Genomic DNA, 23,245 nt, shown 5'->3' with positions numbered 1-23,245 from the left:
CTTCCACCAACTGCTGCAGCCAAACTGATGCCAAATGTACTTCTCCGTTTTCCTGTGGACCACACCTGTGAGGCCGAGAGGGTGGTCTTCTCATCTGGGCAACCCAGAACCTCCATACACACTGCCAGGCTTGCGCCCTGGGGAGGTCACTTCAGTGCTGCTAATGCAGCGGTTTGACTTCACCCCCAGAGGTGTACTCCATTGTCTCTTAAAACAGATGGATGCCAGCAAAGTAATGGGTCTCAAATCATCTGTGGAAGACTAGTGTTTCTTTAAAAAAGAAAAGAAGAAAAAGTGATAGCTGGTCTGTCTGTCAAAAAGTAATAATATGCTTTTAAATGATTCCAGGGTTATGAGTATAATTCTGTAACAGATTTTTGAATACAGTGGTACCTCGGGTTAAAAACTTAATTCGTTCTGGAGGTCTGTTCTTAACCTGAAACTGTTCTTAACCTGAAGCACCACTTTAGCTAATGGGGCCTCCTGCTGCCATTGCACGATTTGTGTTCTCATCCTGAAGCAAAGTTCTTAACCCAAGGTAATATTTCTGGGTTGGCGGAGTCTGTAACCTGAAGCGTATGTAACCCAAGGTACCACTGTATATTTAAAATTCTCTCTCTGGTTTTAGAGTAACCTTTTCCTCAGTAAGTGAAAAAAATTAACTGATTTGGCCTGTCTTTGTAGCTCAGAGTTGGCACTAAATTTTGGGGGAAGCTGCTAACTAGTGCAAGACTTACATAATATATGTTACGAGCTGTTAAAGAACACTGCTTGTCAAATGATGTTTGGTCACAATTGAAATGGGTTTCAGGCTCAGTGATACTGTTTGGCAAGTGTTTGCCACCCAGCATCTCTTCACAACTGCCTCATCTTCCTTCCCAGCTTCAATGTTAAGTTCTCTGGGTTTGTATATTCCTTTCTTCTCTCTCTTCCATCTGTGTGGGGAGGACCAGACAATCCACGGATAGCAGACTACAGGAGTGGGTGGACACAAGACGGAAACCTGGGGTGTACTTTGTGGTAGCGGGAGACCTACAGGCAGATGGTGGCTTTATTTAAATTGTGATTTAAAACAACAATTTAAATTGAAGATGACTTATTTGTAGCCCTCTAGATGTTGTTGGTTTCCAACCTGCATCAGCTTCATCCAGCATAACAAGAGTCAGGGATGATGTAAGTCAAGGGTCAACATCTAGAGAGCCAGAGGTTAGCAACCACTAATAGTAAAAATCTAAATTGGCAAGCAAAGGCTGATTTTAAACCATTGGTTTAAGTCAAGTTACCCACTGAAAGTTCTTCATTTTTCTGGAATGATGGTGCAAATAATCTTCATTTACAACTAGAATGTTATTTACACTTTGATTCTTTCAACAAAGTCCTGCATCTCTTTGCACTATATATGTGCATTTTGAATGCTTCCCTTTTTCTCTTAAAAAAGGAAGGCTTTTGAAATATAGTCATACAGGGTCTTATGAAAAGCAGCCATGACAGTATGTGTTAATTGTGAGAACAAAGAAATCTGAGCAACGGACAATTTTCTCTTCTCTTCTTCTTTCCAGTGGTGTTCCATTCTGCTTCACTCTGCCTTGGCCCTGTTCCACCCTCAAAAAAGCAAAGTAGCAAACAAAATGAAATGCCCAAGACTGATAGGTTGAACCAAAGTCTGAGAGTAACTGGGCAAACTAGAGAAGATTTTCATGAGATGAAAATGACATGCCTATGTTTGGTAGGTAGAGTGTAAATAATCCTATTTGAGAAATGATCAGATTGGTTCCTAATTTACATAGAAATAGAGCACCCAACTTTTCTCTCACACGTACATGCTCAACTTTTAAGAACATTTTAAGAGGCCTTGAGAATGGTCCCACTTTCAGAATTAATGTAGATGGTAACAGGTAGCAGGACCTTTCTGTTTTTTTGTGGCACCTTGTCCCTTTACCATAAAGAGTTAAAACATTGCTGTTTTCCTCTTTTTATCCTGTTCTTAATTATTCTAGGTTTATATTGAAAGCTACCTTGTGAATCAGTATTAAAAAGTGAGATAGAAATATTTTAAATAAAAATAGACCTTGTGCAATCATAATTCCTCATGTGAGATTGAAAGCTGCTGTGGAAGATCTCCCAACCTTCTGGAGCAGCAGGTTTGGGAGAGTTAATTGGGGCTTTGTTAGGAAGGGGTCCTTAGGAGTTATTGCGTGGGGAAGTACTATTTATTATTTTCTGAAATCCCCTCTACATATTTCACACATAATTGGGCTACCTCACACAGATATAAGTAAATGTAAGAAGGATATTACTTTGCTCCTAAAGAACGCCACCAGTCTTTTTTAAAAAGCCATGCACTTTTATTTACTACTACCACTGTTCCCTTATTATTGTCATTGTTATCATGATTGACCTGGAAAACCATTCAGGCTTTTTCCATTTGATCTGTTATATTTACATTAGATAGAAAAGCTGTTCATCAGTTAAACGCTTCAACTCTTTGGTACATGGGTTATTAGAGGTGAATAATGTGGATTTAAAGGATTTAGTAATTCATTCTAAACCTCATACTACATTTTTATTTTTTTAGGTTTTTGCCTTTTAAAGCACAGAGCACCTGCTGCTATCTAGAATACTCATTTTATCGAGATCACAGAGATAATCTGGTTAGTCCAGATTAAAGAAGCAGTGAAAAACAGTAATCCAGTTTTTGGAATTGATTGTCAGTGATATTTCTAAAGATAGATATGATTTGATAATTCAAGAGTTGGAGGGACTTGAACAGCTTTTCAGCAGATTTCCAGGACCAATTAGAAATGAAATTGGTTTGTAAAGTAGTACTTGTAAATTATTTTAGCTTGATACTGTTGGAATACAATTTTGATTAGGTGGTCTTATTTTGATTTCACGTTGGAGATGAGGTGTTGGCCTTGAAATGTTTCTGGATTTGAATGTAGAATATTAGAACTGTAGATTGTACCTACAAGTGTTCAGCTGCCTGGAGTGTACAATGCATTACAGCCCTGAGGCTGGAGCACTGAAAAATCTCCCATTTACCTAGCTACACATAAATTCAGAGATGGGACAGATGCACCCAGTGAATGGAATGGGACAGTGTGATCCCACTCTCAACTCAGATGTTAATTGTGGAATTCTTAACAATTCTTATCTGCTGCTTTTCTAGCAGATTCCTCTGCAGGAGGAATAGTCCAGAAGTCTATAGATAAATCATAGCCACCAAGTTATGCTTTCCAAAAACATTGATTCCTTACATTTCACAGACAAATGGACACTTTTTTTTTTTTAGTACAGAGATAATCTGTATAGGAAAAAGTGGACACATTTGCATTGACATGAATGTGTGGATGGGATAGTCACTGATATTTAATATGAATTCGTACTAACATGAAAGTAAATTTGGCTCAATCCTGATTTATTTGGCTTTAAGCTTCGGCACCCTTGTGAAGATTGATTTCAAACTATTTCTTCATATAGGCATGAAGCAAACGAATTTGTTGCTGCTACTACTTGCTAGACATAATGACAGGCTACACACATAATTGGAATGTTAAACCGATATTCATGCAGCCAGTGAGGTCGTTTAACTCCTGCCATTTTGAGGAACATATCATGATAACTACAGGAAGTAAATGGCAGGGCACTGTTTTTTCTGTTGTGCCCAAACCTGTTTTATGCTAATACTTGGTATTGAGCTTAGAGAAACAAACAACAACATTACATCTAGGCAATTAAGACTTCCCACTATCATTGCTTTTAGATATTCATCAGCTGCTTTCATAAAACTATATGCCTATTTAAAACTATTTTGTTTTTGCAATTCAGTTATAGTAAAAGACTTTTATCTTCAGTACTATCTACTTTGATTTAGGCACTGTCCGATTTGTTGACGTACTAAGTGTCTAAGCTTCAACTATTGAAATAAGTAGAATTGACTGGATTATGCTTATTGTTAAATGTAGCAGTTGGACAGTGTTTCAGAAGAATTTGCTCTATGGTTATATGAAGTTTAATGTAACCACTGTTTTATTGTTAATAGTGGACAATTTCCCCCCACATCCTTTAATTTCTTTATTTAGAGTGCCTTTGTGAGACAGGTGCAATGTTGAAATAGTTCACAATTTTTTTTAAAAAATCACTGGATATATACAGTAGATTAATTTTAATGTGAGTTAGTATCACAGTTAAGAATAGTAATGTGTTAGTGTTTCCAGTATGTAGTTTTCTGCTCTGTTTGTTTTTGAAGGTGACAACTCATGTAACAGTGCATTGTATATAAATGATATAATAAGATCTGATTATTCACTATTTAGAAATGTTTACTAGACCTATTTAACTTTACAATTCAGAATGTATTTGTTATTTGTTGGAAGTAGCTATATAATATTCTCTAACAAATGAACATCTGCTAACTTCATAGTATATCACTGACACTGTTCTTACATTTGTGTTTTTGTAGTTGCTAGTCTTTATTCATGGAGCATAGTGAGAAGTGACTATCGATTTTTAGTTTTTCTCATGGTTAAGATGTGTGAAGGATGTAAAAGTAGTATTGTTATCATTTGACTGACATTTAAGAGCTGACAGAATAAAATATAAAATTAACATATAGCTCAGATTTGTGTATTAAGCAGGAAAAGATAGCTAGCAGGTGGCTCAGCTTGTTTTAAAATTCTGTAATTTGTTTCCCAAAGCTCTGCATACAGTGATGCAAAAAGAATTGCAGCAAAAGTAATTACACATTCAAGAGTGATCAATGATGCTTGCATTAGGTAAAATATGGGGGCTCCATAATGTTTGGCTGGCCTTAATAGGCAATCAAATCGGTCTTTTCTAGAACTGCTTCCCAAAACAGTATGTCTTGTCTCTAATTAAGAATTTGGGGAGAGTAGATTGACCCAGCAAGCATAGTGCTTGGTAATGGTGTTCCAAGTGTCTTAGCAGTGCAGCGTGGTTGCAGGAGCAATCTCCAAATCTGCTTGGAAGCCCAGTGCAACTGTGGGGATGATGCCCACTTCCCCTCTCCAGCTCTAGAATTGGGAAGACAACTATTGCGGGCAGGAATAGCTACACGCCCCAGAGGTCAGAGGATCCACTCTCTCCGGGGTGGAGAATCTCCGGTCTGTGGACCCATCTTTGACCAGGAGGTTAAATTTGGTTGCTCTACTTCTGCCTCCTCCTCTTAGTCTTCTCCTTTAGTCCCTGCCTCATCTTGCTGCATCCTCTTCCTAATTGTCACACTAAAGTTTTCAGGACTTAGTGCCACCTGTGGTCGGTCATGCAAACTACAGCATGACAACAGACCAGTGAAATATACGGTGGAGAGATATTCTGTTCTGTGGGAAATTGAGTAGCAGTAATTAGGACAAGTTTCTGTTTGTACAATGCTGATTGTTATCTGAATGTTTATTGCTATATTTTGAAGAAAATGGTGATTTTCCCCTTCTTTAAATTTCAGTTCAACTTCGTTGGAAGAATCCTTGGGCCCAGAGGGCTAACAGCTAAACAGCTTGAGGCTGAAACAGGATGTAAGATAATGGTCCGAGGCAAAGGGTCCATGAGAGACAAAAAGAAGGTAAGATAATTTAAAGATAATTTTAAAACTCCTAGTTTGTTAGAAGAGCTTGTTTATGCTATTTATATGTTCTTCATTGTTTGTACATATGATTATTTTATGCTGATTAAATAAACCTTGAGGCTTTTAGTTATATGGGTGTGTGTCTTGGTGGAGTGGACTCTATAATTCATAACTGTGCCTACAGTATCAAGTATTCAAAGAGCTTCAAATGCATTATCTTGATAATCCTTTCAACATCATTGTAAGTAGGCCAGTACTAATATCCCTATAGCAAATTGAGGAGTTGAGACATGGGAACTTGCTTAAGGCCGTTAGTGTTTTCATGGCTTGGAGTTCATACTTTGGTGACATTGTAGATATATTATGACTGGGTGGTTGATTACAACAGCAAGAGTCCTAATGATAATAGGTTACTTGAGTAAACAGCTTAAATTATTTTCTGTGCTTCATCTTCTGCATGCTGAATGCAGTGTGACATGTGGAAAGATGCACATGACATTCCTATTTTGAAAATGGTGCAAATTACAAAGCTCCAGCTAGTTAAAATATAAAATTTGGTGATCTCAGGGGATAATGATGGCAAACTCAGAGCTAGATACTAAATTCTGAAATAGACAATGACTTGGTTGTGGAATTCAGTGTTGTGCTGCTGCAACTAAAAAGTTGCTTGAAAGAGGAACTCTTGAGATGCTTGAAATAATATAAGAAACTTTTTCAACTATGATATTTCTCTCCGTGCCCTATTGTCACAAGCTGTTATCCTTGAAAATATTTAAGATACTAGAAAATCTCACAATTAACTATCTGTGAAACAAATCTTGCCATCCTTCACTTAATCTTAGTTCAGTCACAAACCATGCATGTCCAAGGTTTAATATCAAGGTCAGAGTGGAATCAGTGGATTACGTTGCTGTTTAAACCATGCACCAGTTGGTTCCTTTTAAAAATAAATAACACTAAACCCCTTTAGATGGATTGCAATTTAAGACTCCACACACTGCAGTACATTACATTGGAAATATAAACAAACAAAATAAAAATATGCAGCAAATAATCAATCCTCTTCCCTTTTCCTGTAAAATAGTTTCCAAAACTGCATCTCCCACTTAACTCCTTTTATTTAATTATTCTCTGCATTTCTTCCAAAATCACCTTTTAATTGCTTGACTTTAAATTAATCCTGCTAATATATTTAATTGTTTACAGTAATTTAAATAATCCTAATATCTCCCCCATTCCTGATTAAAAGTCTTTGCTTCTTGATTTCTTATTCTTCATTAGAGACCAAGTGCCCAAACTTCAACCCAAAACCCACTTATTTATCACAGAGTGCCCAGAGCTGTTGAACTTTTTTTGGGGTGGGGGTTCCACGGAGTTGTTGTTTCGGAGGGGATTTTTGGGGGGAGACTTCTATAAATAGCTCACCATACATGACTTGCTAGTTCTTTATTATTCTTAACCAGCCCTGTTAAGTGCAGATGGGGAATTGCCCAGTGAAGAGAAAGGAGGACAAGAGAGCAGCCTTGCTAGGGGGTGAAGTGGAGGCTTCCAGTTGCAAGACAAAGCTGGCCTTGCACCTTTAGAAACAAGAAAGGCCTAGCAGGGTGCGCCACCAGAATGCTCTTTTCTCTAAGCGCCATTTTTGCTGTTTTGCCGCCAGGCTAAGTTTTGGCACATGAGTGAGGCCACACCTGCGCCTTCTCTTGATCTGAGGCGGCCGCCTTGCAGCATCTCCAGCCGCACTGCACCTGCTGCCCTTGTCCGGTGCAGGAGGCTGCCGCGGGTGGGCATCCTCGCAAGGGCGGCTACAGGAGCAGCTGCTGCTCCTGCCTGCTGCCACCGTTTGCTGTGGTCCCCGCCAGTGAAGCTGAAGGCCTGCCCCAGCCAGGGATCCTGCTCTGAGCATGCTGCCCAAAGTTATGCCACACAGGCCAACTGGGCTTTTGAGTTGTCCTGCTTCCCACTGCTTCTTCGCTGCTGCGGCAAGCCATGGTTCAGGCAAGGCTCCAGGTGGCGCTCTGGTGGGGCCCCAGAACCTGGGTGGGAGCCGCCTCTTCCGCGGCCGCCACCACTGCTACCTCCACTCCAGCAAGCAGCAGCGCGGATGGGCCAAGGGCTCTGCATGCCCACTGTGGCACACGTGTCATAGGTTTGCCACCACTGGCATTGCTTTCCATTCTTCCTTGGTTGGGACAGTGTCTTCTTCCCATCCCTGCACAAAAAGCATCCTGGCAGCCATGGTTGTATACATCAACAGTTTTTTTTTCTGGTCTTTCAGTGTATCCTGTCCTATTATCCCTAAAGGAAAAGCCTCTGGTTTTGTTTTGTTTTTAGTAAAAATTACCTTCAACTTTTTTTTCTCCAGTTCATTGTAAATAATTTCCCAGACGTTTTTTACTATCTTACAAGACCACCATATATAATAATAATAATAATAATAATAATAATAATAATAATAATAATATATTATTTATACCCCGCCCATCTGGCTGGGTTTCCCCAGCCACTCTGGGCGGCTTCCAACTGAATATTAAAAACAATACAGCATTAGACATTAAAAACGTCCCTAAAGAGGGCTGCCTTCAGTTGTCTTTTAAAAGTAAAATAGTTGTTTATTGCCTTGACAATTGCCTTGCTGGGAGGGCGTTCCACAGGGCAGGCGCCACTACCGAGAAGGCCCTCTGCCTGGTTCCCTGTAACCTTGCTTCTCTCAATGAGGGAACCGCCAGAAGGCCCTCGGCGCTGGACCTCAGTGTCCGGGCTGAACGATGGGGGTGGAGATGCTCCTTCAGGATAAAATGATAAAATGTACCCTTTTTCTCTTTACATTTCCAGCATATATCTGACTTGTACATTTTCACTAATTTACTAGGTGTTAAATACCATCTGTACATCATTTTCATATAATTTTATTTCAGTGTATAACATGCTGTGAAATTCAAATCTGTGTTCCACAACCCAGTGTATTATCGCCGATTTCACCTGCTCGTCTTTTATTACTATTCCAAAAGACATTTATACATCTTAGTCAATACCTTATCTTTATTTTCTATTAAATACAATTGCCTCTGTCAAGCAAGCAGAGATCACCCCACACTTGCAAGGAGGCATTAATTACCTTTCTGGCCCAGCCAGCTGTCCCCTCCCTGCTATTTTTTTATTACCGAAGAGGGGCAAGGGGTCAGAGAGCAAGTGGTTGCCCTCATTAATCCAAGCAGACCCTTCCACTTCCTTAATCCTTACTAGCTGAAACCAGCACAACAGGTCTAGACAGTGATCTGGACACTCTTTGAGATTCATCTGTAATAACAGTGGAGTCAAGATCCTGGTGTATGGAAGTAATTTTGTCATCAAAATGCTTTGCAAATAAGTCACAGCGAGCTACTGTCTGTTCCACCTCCTCCTTCAGGCCAGATTGTAAGTGGTCCCACGCTACTGGAGAAGTTCTGCCAGATGGCATAGTGAGGATGCAATGGAGGCAGCAAAGTATTCCTCTTTTGCTGCTTTCACTGCCACTAGGTAGGCTCAATGATGATTGCATTTGATTTAATCTTTCCTCCACTTGAGTTCAAGCAGTTTCCCAACTTGTTTCCTAACCCTAAGCTCTGGAGTATAACAGGGAGTCAGTCGGACTCCATGAAGTGGGAGAGGGTGCTTAGGGACTATCCTGTCAATAGCTTTAGCCATTCAGATAGTCCAGAGATTGTTAAATCCCCACAAAACCAGCAGTCTTGTAGTCCTCAACACCACCTCCAAGAAAAGCTCTGTTAGCTCAGGCGGTAAACCAGCAGAACCCCCAGTCTATCCTATTCCCCACCCCTGGACAGAGAGCTTAGAAACAGAGGGGGTGATTTCTATAAACCACATCAATTTCCCCTCTCTGACCCTCAGGTCTGTCTTAATATTGCACCAAATACCCAGGGTAGCCACAGTTGGGTGAGACCCAACTCTACCCTTCTCACGCACCCAGGTCTCAGTGATACAGACCAGATCAGCCTTCTCATCCACAATCAGATTGTAGATGAGGGAGGTCTTATTCTGAAACGACCTAGCATTTGACAACAGCAGTCACAGACACGAGGGTTGGCTGACAGGGAGCCAGTGTGGTGTAATGGTTAAGAGCGGTGGACTCATAATCTGGTGAACCGGGTTCGCGCTTCCGCTCCTCCACATGCAGCTGCTGGGTGACCTTGGGCCAGTCACACTTCTTTGAAGTCTCTCAGCCCCACTCACCTCACAGAGTGTTTGTTGTGGGGAGGAAAGGAAAGGAGAATGTTAGCCGCTTTGAGACTCCTTAGGGTAGTGATAAAGCGGAATATCAAATCCAAACTCCTCTTCTTCTTCTTCTACAGTTCCCCAGGTTGGAGGAGGGATTGGCACACAGCCACAATGACCAACTGTCTGTGCTGTGTGCCCCTTACCCAGCCAGCCCCACCTTCCCACACCATTCCTTCCTCAAGCTTGAACCACTGTGATTGCTCCCCCTACTCTGTCCCACTGCTCCTCTATTTCCAGGCACATCTTTCTTTTATTTAAAACAAACCAAAAATTTTAAAATCCCACAAATTAAAGTCATTTAAAAACATTTCAATTGCAGCAGTAAAACCAATAACACAGCCCCGAACAAGAGCCCGTAGACCATGGTGATCCAACGCACGTCTCAAGGGCCACATGCAACCCTTGTGGGTGGCCCTTGGCAACATTTGACACACAATCCCCACCCCCCGGGTAACTGAGGTTCTGGGCTTTGGGAAGAAGGTGTGATAGAGCTCTGACTCAGGTCCTAGAGTTTTGCTGCCTTCTTCCCAAAGTCTAGTTAGTGCTTTCCGAGCTTTGGGAAGGAGGTGGGAGGGCTCTAGGACCCTGCCAGACCCCTTGTGCTGCCAGAACCTTGCACCTGCTTCCCAAAGCCTGGCACCTCACTTACCCAACTTTGGGAAGGCAGCACAAGAGCAGGGGTGGGGTGGGCACACATATTTTGGGGCATGCTTCCTTTCCCTGCAAGACAAGGCAGTATGTGGCCCACGAGTTCCATACCAAGTACACTTGGTATTAAAAGTTGGACTGCCCTGGCCTAGACGCTGCCAAGTTGCTCTGTTGCCTCCATTTTCTCATTTATATATTTCATATTAAAAATATATGAAATATACCTCTTCAGTATTTCAGAAATCTCTAAGCAGTGTGCAGTCCCCCCAAAAACAAGCAATATTGTTGAAACATTACAACCCCAATCACTAAAATAACAATTTAGAAACACATAAAAGCATTATTTAAATGCTGGATTTTCAGTCCCTCATCCCCCTTTGTTTTCTGAGAGACGAAGCCATGCTGATTGTGGAAACCCTCAGAGACCAAGAGGGAACAGGGTGTGGGGAATCTTGCATTTTGATGGACAGGTCTAGCTTTTAATCATGGTGAATAATTTTCCCAGTGCATTCCAACCTTCAAGTATTAGAATGATTTCAGAAGCATATTAAACTGCAGGTTTCATAGGGCCAGATTCAAGCACCCAATCCCCTTAACTGCAGCCTGCACAAGGACTCCCCACTAGTGCAGTGGGAATTCCCTCCCTCCCCTTGCTTCTCTCAAATCCACTCAGGAGGGTCAGGAAAATGTCAAGAACAGCATGCGGGCAGACAAGGAGAGATCATTCCGTTGGGCAAGCAGAAAGGCTTCTGCTGGCAGAACAATATCCTTAGTGCTATGTTGAATTTTACCCATGGTGTTGCATGTTTATTAGTCGTTTTCTTAATTTTAAAAAAGAAGACATCTGCTGGCAGTTTTGTAAGAGACAATTGTCTTCTAATGAGAAGCTTGTATGTACAGAAGAAAAAGAATAGCGTTGATTGCTTACAATCTAAAAAATATATATATAACCACATTTTTGGATTATTTGTGTATCTAATTGCTATGCAATCAAAACTATGTGAACTGTAGTTATTTGAAACTACAAAATGAAAGGCAATCATTTATGGGGGAAATATCACATTCACAGGGGACGCGGGTGGCGCTGTGGGCTAAAGCCTCAGCGCCTAGGGCTTGCCGATCGAAAGGTCAGCGGTTCGAATCCCCGCGGCGGGGTGCGCTCCCGCTGCTCGGTCCCAGCGCCTGCCAACCTAGCAGTTCGAAAGCACCCCCGGGGGCAAGTAGATAAATAGGTACCGCTTACCAGCGGGAAGGTAAACGGCGTTCCGTGTGCGGCTCTGGCTCGCCAGAGCAGCGTTGTCACGCTGGCCACGTGACCCGGAAGTGTCTCCGGACAGTGCTGGCCCCCGGCCAATAAATGTGAGATGGGCACACAAACCCCAGAGTCTGGCAAGACTGGCCCGTTTGGGCAGGGGTACCTTTACCTTTACCTTTATCACATTCACATGCAAGCCTGCCTGAAAATTAGTTAGGTGGCTCTTGTGTTTAATTATAGGTGTCTGGAAAATAAAGTTATGCTTGTGTATTAAATGAATGAATGTGACCCTGAAACATCAGCCCTGCTTTGTTGTTGCAGAGCAACTGGCACAGAGGAGAACTGAGTAGTGTTGTGTATTTTGGTGATAAGGGACTATGTCAGAATGGCTGTTAATTACCTGCTTTGTTTGATTAAGGAAGTGGTGGCTCTGCACTTTTCTTCCCACCAGTGACAGCTTTCAGTTAAACTTGTTTTAAACTCTGATAGTGCCATCTCTCTTTTTCTGGAGATGAAGAAATTTAATACATTTTAAGATGCTTAGAGGCAGCATTTCTTCGTGTGAATATAGTGTTTACTACAAGGTGTGTCATGTTTATGATAGCAGGTATTCGGTAATGAACTAGAAATAGTTATACTCATGGAGAGAGCAGAAAATGTTTGATTTAGTTTGCAAATAGTTAGATATCTATCTGGGCTAGAAGCATGAAATAAACTAGAATAATTGAGGAACTGCTCAGTAATTATGCAATTAACTTTGCTTTAAGGTCTCCTGCTAGTGATGTGAATTTGGCAATAAAGGTTTTTCAGCAAAGAATACTCTGAAATGTACGAGAATGTTTTATTTTGCTGAGAAATTTGTATTTCAGATGCCTTTTGGAGGTATGCAAGAACTTTGCAGGAAAAACACTTGGTGTCATTGTCTTAAAACCCAATGCTAATACCCGAGACTTCTAACATATAAGCTCTTCCAATTGTTTCTTGAAGTATAATAGTAGTAGAGCTTTAAACAGTGCCATAGGAGTATTTGATAGTCTTTACAGTGGTGCCCCACAAGATGAATGCCTCGCAAGACGAAAAACTCGCTAGCCGAAAGGGTTTTCCGTTTTTGCGTTGCTTCGCTAGGCAAATTTCCCTATGGGCTTGCTTCGCAAGACGAAAACGTCTTGCGCTTTTTTTTAAAGCCGCTTGAAGAGGCGCAGTTGCGACGGACCGTGCTTCACAAGACGAAAAACATCGCAAGACGAAAAGACTCGCGGAACGAATTCTTTTTGTCTTGCGAGGCACCACTTTACTGGCCTTTCTTACATGATTTGAAGAAGAAGAAGAGTTTGGATTTGATATCCCGCCTTTCACTCCCTTTAAGGAGTCTCAAAGCGGCTAACATTCTCCTCTCCCTTCCTCCCCCACAACAAACACTCTGTGAGGTGAGTGGGGCTGAGAGACTTCAAAGAAGTGTGACTGGCCCAAGGTCACCCAGCAGCTGCATGTGGAGGAGCAGAGACGCGAACCCGGTTCCCCAGATTACGTGACTACCGTCTTCACAGTGACTACAATTCTTCACAGAATTGTAGAATTGTTTGCTATAATATTGCAACTAGACAGCTAATGGCTGATAGAGGTGGGCTGGACTAAGGCCACATGGTAAATCCTCGTCTGATTTTTCCAGTCTGTTAACAAGCCATATCAGCTCTTTGTGTCATATTCCTTCCCTTTGGCACTGGAGTGATTGTACCTCTTGCAAGCCAGCTGTAGGGCTGATGAAGGGATGGAGCTTTCTTCCACCTCACCTCATTAGTGGAGTTCTGTGCACTCATATGCACAGAATCCCTGGTTGCCTATGGCAATCAGTTGAGTTGCTAAGCACTAAGCTGTCTTGGTTCACTTCTTGATGGGCTATAGGCTTTCAACACTGGCCTTCTGTTACAACTTTGGTTGTCCATTCTGATAATCAAGGTACTTACATAGCTTTGTGACTCCACATATGTTAGAATTACCCTGGGTTTCAATATGATTTTTAACCTAGTATAACACCCCCCCATGCACCAAATCCTCACTATGTGTTCATAGCTGTTCTAACCTCAACTTGTAATGAAGTTTTGGTCAGTTTTGTACTTAGAGATACTATGGTCTGTGAAATTTCATAGTAGCGATAATTAGTAAGGAAGGTGACTCAAGTTCATATGAACCTTGATCATTATGTATCTAAAATACTTTGGTACCGGTAATCTATTGCAGGAATTATGGTGCAAAATGAGTTAAATCTAGAAGCTGCATCTGATTCAAAGCTGAGCACTAATGATCTGAGAACTACTAGAAAAGACAGTAAATGGGATCAGTACTCAGGTTGATATCTAACTAGACCCATTGAAATAAATGCATTTAGGTTGCTTAAGTCCATTGTTTTCAATAGGTCTACTTTGATTGTGGACAACATTGAATAGCACCCTCAATTTTTGTGAAAATAGGGAGTTTTGGTTTTTGGGTAGTAACAAAACTCAGTGGCTTTAGAACTATCAGAATAAGGAGAGCAAAACTCTTTCACTTTTGGGAGTTCCTCCTGAACACATTGACGTTACCCCTACTTTAAACTTTTCAAGCATACAAACTCCCAAAGCAGTTTAGAAAATGTTGAATGATACAGTAGTAATAAAGATTTATAAGGCATAGCAGAATAAGATGAAAACAAAAGAGCAACAAAATCATGGACAAACCCATCAGTCAAAACTAAACACCCTGAAAAGTCTCAGCGAATAGAATCTTTACCTGAAACTGAAAAGCTTCTCTTGGGAGAAAGTTCCAGGGGCAGAACACCATAGCAGAAAAGGTCACACTCCCCCCCCTGCCCCCACCGGTTTTGCTTGGGTGCACAAAGGGATTGTAATACCTGGCATAATAGTGATTGGGCTGTGAAACAGATTGGGCCATGTGCTTCAGCCTTTTAATTGCTGGTGCTAGTGTTTAGTATGTTATAGCCAAATTGAGCACTTGATTAATATGCAGTAAGAGATTTTCAATATTGCTGCATGATTAAAATGTTGCTGTTTTAACTTGAGTTTCATGATTTAACTTGATTTGAGGTTAATATTTATGAGCCTGTTAAATTGACATACTATGAGGCTTTAAAGACAGATGTATGAGGTAGGTAAGAGCACAGCAGGTTAAATTAATAATGAACCCAGGTGCTGAATTTTTACTATTAGTTATCCCACTCCCTCCAAGGAAACAAAAGTGGCATAGAGTGGTACCTTGGTACTCAAACAGCTTGGCTCCTGAACTCCGCAAAACCTGGAATGTTTTTTGGAAGCCGAACGTCCAATGCGGTTTACACGGCTTCTGATTGAGTACAGGAAGCTCCTGCAGCCAATTGGAAGCTGTGCCTTGGTTTCCGAATGGTTTCGGGAGTTGAACAGACTCCCGGAATGGATTAAGTTTGAGAACCAAGGTACCACTGTATATGGTTCTGTTTCCCATTTTTAAACCCCCAAACAATACTGTTAGGTTGTGAGTTATCCAAGGTCCATTGAGCTTTGTGACTAAATATAGATTTGAACCTTTGACTCCTAGGTCCTAGGTTAGCACTCTGATTACTGCGCCATTCTGGTTATAATGCCTATGTCATCAAAACTGGGAGTAGGGAAATCCCAAGTTGAATAAAAATAAGGGAGCAAAACCTTCCCTGAATAGCCAAGTGCAAGCTGATGCTCAACATCCACAGAATGCTTAGTGCCGGTGTGTGTGTGTGTGTGTGTGTGATGAGGACAGAAAGTAATGGGGAAGGGTCATATAATGAAGAAACCTGAAAGACTGCATGGCTGGCAGAAAAGCCACTCCACACAAAACACTTCATTGCATGTTCTACACCATCATCTAAATTATATAAGTATATGGAACACCAGTTTTCTCTTGCTTTATCTTTTATGTTGTACAGTTACTCTCTGCAGATGACTCTTCCTGTCAGCAGCGAACATCCCAGCTAACCTGCTTTGTGAAATATACACATCTTCAGCAATACATTAGCAGAGGGTAGAACAATCACTGTGTTCTTAAATGTCATGTTATAGAATTACTTCTGCATTAGGAAATGCTGCACTTAGTGTATAATTTGTGGCCTTCTTGTCAGATGGTGGCACACAATACTTGCATCAAAACTCTTTGGGATACTTAATGTATATAATGTATCTTACTTCTAATGTGACAGTTAAATTTTAACTGTCCATGTATTGATACAAAACTTTTTATTGCATATCTTCAATTTTCAAGTAAAATAGAATTGGGGTTCCAAAGCCTGTCAGTTGGTCAAATATGCCTTGATATGGATAGAGCCATTGTGTAAAGCGAGATGAGCGTCGCACCCCATAGTCACCTTTTACTGGACTTAACCGTCCTGGGGTCCTTTACCTTTACCTAGAGCCACTGTGTAAGTGGTTTTAGTTCCATCATTTCAAGACAGCAATGCCTAGAGTTAGAAGCCCTTGCTCCTCAATTCTTAGGTTGGCCATTTAAGAAACATGGCTTACCCGTGGCAATTTCAGGATTGTAAGGTGCAGGGTGAATAATAATGACTGTACTTGTACGGCAGTGAATGCAAATGTATTCACTCTATGCCATACATCTACACCCCTTGTTAAGACCATGGAAAGGTCTGGCACCATTTTGGAAGGTTCATTCATCAAGTCTGCATACACATACATATACTGCCCCACATAGGCAGTGCATACCAGATATGGCACTTTAAACATACTAGTAATGTGGCTTAAATGATAAATGCTGTTCATGTTAGCCACTTGCATATTTTTACTAAATTTTGTTTAAAAAAAATCAGGATAATTTCTGAAGCACCCGGACAAAGGCTGGGGTAGAATGGAACTATATACAGTTCTTAATAGGACTTTTCAGTAGACAAATTAGCTATTTGCTTCCAAAGTTGTTGTATAAATCCTTTAAATCATCAACAGTAGTCTGATCTTTCCATGACTTTCACTTCTGATTTGTAATTATGTCTTAGAATATGTGGGCTGTTTGCATAGGAGTTTTTGTGCTGTAAGTTTAGATTGTACTTTACTGTGAAATGTCAAATTATTATTATATTTCTGTTCAATATAACATGCAGTGGTTATTTGTTCTGAGTGGTCCCTTACATTCCCACATATGCCCCTGCCTCAACCCAAGTGTTAGACAAAATATTCTTGAAGGTCATGTCACACTCTGGGAGAATTATTTTGTTTCCATGAAGTATTTACTCTTAGTAAACTTGGAATTGCTGTCACACCAACAATCACCTTTAAAAGTTCCCCCTCCAAACCAAGTTTCCAACTGAATGACAGTTTGACTTGTGCAGATGTAATGCTACTTATTCTGTGTTGTGTCAACTGCTGTTCAGAATAATAGTGATAAATTTCAGTTACTGTTACAGTAAATGCCCTGCTCTTGGGAACATCTGTGGCTTACACTCCTTCCTCTACCTTGGTGCATAAATGCTCCCTCTTGTCTATTTTCTGAGCTTAGCTATAAGCTGTGTTAAATCTGAATTGGACCTTTTTGTCATTTGTCTTGTCATCTGACCATAACCTGATTGGTTGAATTTTTTACAAACTAAAGGTTATAAAAGCCTTCTTCCAAACATTCAGTAAATGTTTCACAGATAGCATAATTGAGACTTGTATAGTACATTTGTATGTAACATACAGCCCATTCCTAAGTATGTCTATTCAGAAGAAAGCACCATTGAGTGTACCCCACATTTTCTCTTCAGATTTGATGGGGAAACTTCTGAAGTTTCAACCAATGACCCAGGATACAGCCATGTATTGCCTATAAAAGGGGGCACTAATCTTTTAAGATGAGAGAGACACATTTTGAATTTTGAAGGGAGTGCTGTGAACATCAGTCAGAGAATGTTTGCCCTGTAGGGGGGGGGGCACAGCCAGTGGTGGATATCAGGGTCTCCCATTGCAACAGCGCCCTGTGCAACAACAAAATTTGGTTCCCCTCACCTCTTGTGCTTTTTGGTAAATCATAGTTGTGGCAGCCCTGAGGCTCTGTGCCCAGCTGTGAGTGAACCAGTTGCACCCCCATAATCCACCACTGGCATAACGTAACACAAAGTAAGAGAGAATATAGTTATTGCCTCTCCACCCCAAACACAACAACAACCTCATGCTTTCCACCAGAAGTTAACTATGTGGAGATCACACAATATTGATTTCTCTCTTGCGGTTTCTCATCTACCAAGAAATCAGTTACTTCTCTGGATGCAATTGCATTTTTATAACTTATAAATGGATCAGGTATCTTAACAAAACATGTTGCAGCTAAGACAACTCAAAATAAATATGATGGCGGTGTTTTTTTTCCAGGAAGAACAAAACAGAGGAAAGCCGAACTGGGAACATCTGAATGAAGACCTGCATGTACTAATCACTGTGGAAGATGCTCAAAACAGAGCAGAAATAAAACTGAAGAGGGCTGTAGAAGAAGTAAAAAAATTACTGGTACCTGCAGTAAGTAAATATATTGAAATATTCATGTTTTATGATGTGTTCTTTAAATTGGGAATGAGAATCTTCAGATTAGGTTACATTCTTGTGAGTGTAGTTTCATAGTGGAGTATTTTTTGATGTACTACTAAATGATGTACTACAATGTCATAAAGGATATTAATAGGAATAAATCTATAACTTGTTCAAAACTCAGATTTCTCCTAATGGAAAAGGATAATTTATAATGCATTCCCATAATTGAAAACTATGGGTCACTTTAGAGATCTTTGACCACAATCTAGAGAAATGTGTGAGGCTGTTGACATAAAAACAAAGCAAACTACTTTTTAAACTTGTGAAACTTAGAAAGTGAATCTTTCAAAAGCACGTTTAGCACGTTACAGAGGGTTGTTGTTAAGAGAAGAAATGTCAAAAGTTCAGAAAGCCATAAGAAAACACTTGGGTACACCTAAAGTAACTATCTGGGTTCTATGCAAGATGTGCAATTTAAAAAGTGGGTGGGGCCTAACAAAGTGTTAACTCCTATCTAACTACAAGTAAACCTCCCCAGTTTCTTGATGGTGGCCATAATATTTATTTGGCTGCCACATGTGATGAATCAAGTTTTTATAAAATTGATTTGGTGAGGTATTACTAAATAGGTCTTTACTAATTCTACATATTGCCAACAGGACATAGAAGACTAGGAAATAGAAATAGAAATGTATGAATGAGATCATTTTAAGGTTGCAGGTGTTCAAACTGTTTTTGCTTTGACTTGTTCAGTGTTTCCATGAAAGAATGAACAGAATTCACTGATTATAAGGGGCAGTGCTAATTTCCCATGGAAAAAAAATTCATAATTAACTTCATGGGTATTCAGTTTTGGAGTTGGAGAAATTCCATTTGATGCGTGTATGATAATATATAACATTATCAGGTTATGTGAAATTTGAGAGATTTTTACAAGGAAGATAAGCACAATGCAGTGTAATTCTCAATGATAGGTTTTTAAAATGAAGCTGAAGTATTTGTCATATAGAGGAAAGAAGTAGTATCAAGTACAAATTATACATTAGTACCACAGAAAAACATGTTTGGTCAGTATAATTTAAGGTATTACTGTACTAGACAAAATGGTTCAGAGTACAGTTTTCATATTTTTAACAAATGATTGAGACATTAGGAAATTTCACTGAAGTTATCTTTAGTTAGACCTTAATTGGAGAGAAAGGAGCAGAAATACATAACTGCTGCTTTCTTCATCATTTAAAACTACAATTTAGTAGCTGGTTGATAGTTTCATAGAACTGATTGAAACTGATTTTGAAAATGATTATTTGAAACTGATACCTTAATATTAAACATGTATACATATACTAGGACTGTCAACTGATTGCACTGTACTGTACTTGAAGCTATCTTCCTTTGAACTGATTAAATTAAAAAACCTTTTGCGTATTACAAAATCAACTTAGATGCCCTTTTTACAGCACATGAAGCATAAGAATGTATAATTTAATGAACAATAAAATATATTTTTGATTTTACTCAATACGATGATTAGCTGATCTGCTGATTAAAACCCTTTAAAGCTTAACCCAGTTGATGTCAGACAATGAAGTGTATGTGTTTCAGTGTTGCATGCATAGTCAAGTAGTTGAACAGATCTTGATGCATTTGGAAGTGTATGACTTTAAGATTGTAGCAATTTTAACTGGTACAGCTTTCATTTGGGAGTCAGCTGTGTTAAATTTATTTTGAAAAGTTACTCAGATTATGAATGTGCTCCTCCAGAGATAATGATAGGCTCAAATCAGGATATAAAGAATACGGTGTGCATAAAGGCGAGAGTATTTGTGATGCATGCAAGTTGCAGACAGTCAGCTCCTAATTTCACTACAAATCAAGTTTTTGTTTGTGTAAATCATTGCTTAATTCTGCTTGATAATTTGAATCATTCTTTTTTACACTGTTCATTGTTTTATCACATGCTGGTTTTTCTCTGTCTCCATTTCAGTATTGGATTTTCTTTGCTTTAGGAGCTTATGAATGAATATTCGTAAAGTCATGAAAAGGGAGAGGTGGTTTGAGTACCTTGTAACTAAATGTTAATGACTATTGCTGTATATATGGAACATGGAGAGGACCATATTTGTTATTAATAATGTCATAAGTGTGAAGGGACAGTTTGCATAAATACTGGTCTTGATTATTCCTCTTTATAAATTGCTAGGTTGACTTCCCAAATGTGATGTTAAAGTAATGGAAGTGATTTGTTTTGTGAGTCTGCCACTAAACCTCCCCATGCTTTTTATGCTAAGAGTGGTTCTCTGTTTCATTGTAAATTTACATTGGTTCTATGTTAACTGCCACTTACTTTATAAGTATGGAGTCAACCTCAGAAATAGTTGCTTGTTCTTCCTCCTTAATCCCTCTTCCCTCAAGCCTTTACAGCACTGATACTAAAAAGGTTAACCGGGGTTCTAGTTTAACCAAGGTCTGAAACTGCATTTACAAATGGTTTCAGAGACTCACAAATCATAAGTCATATGCTCAGAGGCATGTGTACAGTCAACAAGGCTAGTAGCCATTGATAGCATTTTGTCCATGCAATTCTTTTTTGAAAGGTTTAAGGTTGTTGGCTACCACTGTATCTTGTCAAGGGGAGAACTCCATAGTGCTATGTGTTGTGTGAAGACTTCTTTTTGTCTGTTCTGAATCTTCCAGTGTTAAACTTCATTGTCCTGAGATTTAATACCATCTTCACACCAATATTTTATCCACCTTTTCAACGTTCTCCGCCTTACTGCTTTTTCTGAACTATAAACCCCACAAATATTACTTATAGGGCAATTTATCTAGCCCATTTCTGAACTTTTCCCTTTCTGAACCTTTTCCAGCTCTACAATAATATTTTTTTCAGGTGAGGCAACCAGAGCCACACAGCATATTCCACATGTGGTTCCACCTTAGATTTATATAAAAGCATTATGTTATTGACAGTTTTATTTCCCATCCCTTTCCTAGAGTTTGCATTTTTCACAACTGTTACACACTGGGTGAACACTTTTATTAAGCTACACACCTCATTTGTGTATATGTGAAATGAGGATTTAATTGGGTTTTGCCTTAATCTGCATCACTGCACACGTAGCATCTGCCCATTCAGCTACCTTGCAGAAATAATTTTGAAGCTTATTGCAGTCTTTTTGTTTTAACCACCTTAAACAATTTAGTGTTATCAACAAACATAACCACCTCACTGCTGACATATAACTCTAGATCATTAATGAATAGAACAGACACCCGACATTGCATTTGGAGGTCACTGAGCATCATCAGTTCTAGCTGGACTGCTGGTGGAGGGGTTACTCCCTCTTGGGTTTTTAACTTTGTTGTTTTTTTGCATACCTTAGGTTTTGCTCAAATATGCTGATACTTCCTTCTTATTTCTTAACAGCTCTGCTTTGTCTCCAGTCGTGTAGTTTACTATTAGAGGGAATGATAAACTATTCACAATAGTTAATGCAGTTTAGGCAGATCAAACATCTGGTTTCTTGGACAGTTTTTACATGGACAGCAATTTGTTAATTTTGTAGGCTTTACATTTTTTCCTAAGGAAGATCTCATGACATCCTGTGATTATATTGTCAAATTTTATTCCACCCTTTTTGTGGTAGATGGCCCCCCCAGGAATATCTGGAATGGGTTCATCTGGAATATCATGGGTTCCGCTTAGGTGGTGAATGCCTCACAAATGGTTTAGGTGTAGGTAATGTGCTGCTGATCCCACCACACTTCTAAGCGTTGTTTCAGAACAGAAAATAATTTAAAGTGGCATGGTTTGAATAAACAGAACTATGGCTCTAGCCATAGTTTTGGTTACTATAACATAGCTAAATCTGTATCCACCAACAGTTGAGTTTAATTAACAATAATTCAGTCCAGTCACCCGAGGGAATAGTTGAAATATCCACTGTTGCAAGGAGAATATTTAAATCTTTAGCTCATAAAATGGTAGGGGTCTAGGGATACTTAACACGTTGAATTTAGATTTAGAGGATCCTGATTGCTTCTCTTAAAGTTAAGTATCAAGGCCAGCGAATCAGAGTTTCCAAATGCATTCTAAAAGATGGAGATAAGGCCATTTCTTCTGTCAGGAATGTACTCGTCTTTCTGCCTATAGCAGAAGCAGGTTTTGTTCAGTGTAAATTTTTTTTAACCTTGGACTATCAGCAGCTGAAGTATGCATTACAATCAGAGTTCTGGTTTGTTAGGCCCCTTATTACTGGCCTCTAGTTGATACACCTCTCAGCCACCACAAGACCTCAGACCTGATTTGATGCCAGTATTTTGCTGTTTTTTTTAATGTAGTACTTGGCTGCTCTGCTTGGTTTTACATTTGCCAGTTCAGGCAGTCAAAACTTTATAGTATAATGTCAGATGTAGTTGTGGCTCATAAATGCAGGTGAAATCAAAGAACTTGCTTCTCAGTTAATGATGGGAACAGAGGTTGGAGAACTGTAAATTATGTTTTACTTCTGCATTCCTTTTAATAATTGAATTGGCTGTTATAATAGATCCATCTTACATTTAGGATTTTTTTTTACTATCAGGTGGTTCTACAATCTCTTATTTGGCTTCTGGTCAAATGAGATTCACAGAACCTGGTAACATGCTCTGTAAGTTGCATCAGCTTAATTTGCAGAAGTTCACTTGAACTATGTGAGTAGTGAGGGCCTGCAATAAAATAGTGTTGTGCCAACCAGGCTGAGTATCTGTAAGAAGTGCTAGAATTAAAGGAAACTGCTTTAATATTTAAGGAGCATAAGAACATGGTTCCTTCTTATAACAAGCAAGCCGTAGTTCTCTTTCACGCCAGTGTGTTCTGTGACAGTTCTAATATGTTAATTTAAAGCAGAAGTAAAAAGCTTCTCTGATTTTCTTTCTTCTTTTTGAACTAAATTTACTTTTGTAATCTGCTAGACATTTTGACCA

The 23,245-nt window shown here is 39.7% G+C and overlaps 1 protein-coding gene across 10 annotated transcripts in view; it reads left to right on the top strand.

The window, feature by feature from the left end:
* QKI (QKI, KH domain containing RNA binding) overlaps nt 1-23,245 on the top strand; it is a 108,966-nt gene that overhangs the window by 44,911 nt on the left and 40,810 nt on the right. For all 10 annotated transcript variants that reach the window (XR_014217502.1, XR_014217503.1, XR_014217504.1 and 7 more), the window contains exons 3-4: nt 5,462-5,578; nt 18,122-18,265. Coding sequence is in view for 7 of the 10 variants with exons in the window: in XM_082215325.1 (XP_082071451.1) it covers nt 5,462-5,578; nt 18,122-18,265 (261 nt within the window). In the remaining 3 variants the exon portion in view is untranslated. The remainder of the gene's footprint in view (nt 1-5,461; nt 5,579-18,121; nt 18,266-23,245) is intronic.

The sequence above is a fragment of the Podarcis vaucheri genome, assembly GCF_965113315.1.
Source record: "Podarcis vaucheri genome assembly, chromosome: 3".
Lineage (NCBI taxonomy): Eukaryota > Metazoa > Chordata > Lepidosauria > Squamata > Lacertidae > Podarcis > Podarcis vaucheri.
This window is presented reverse-complemented; position numbering and strand designations above follow the sequence as displayed.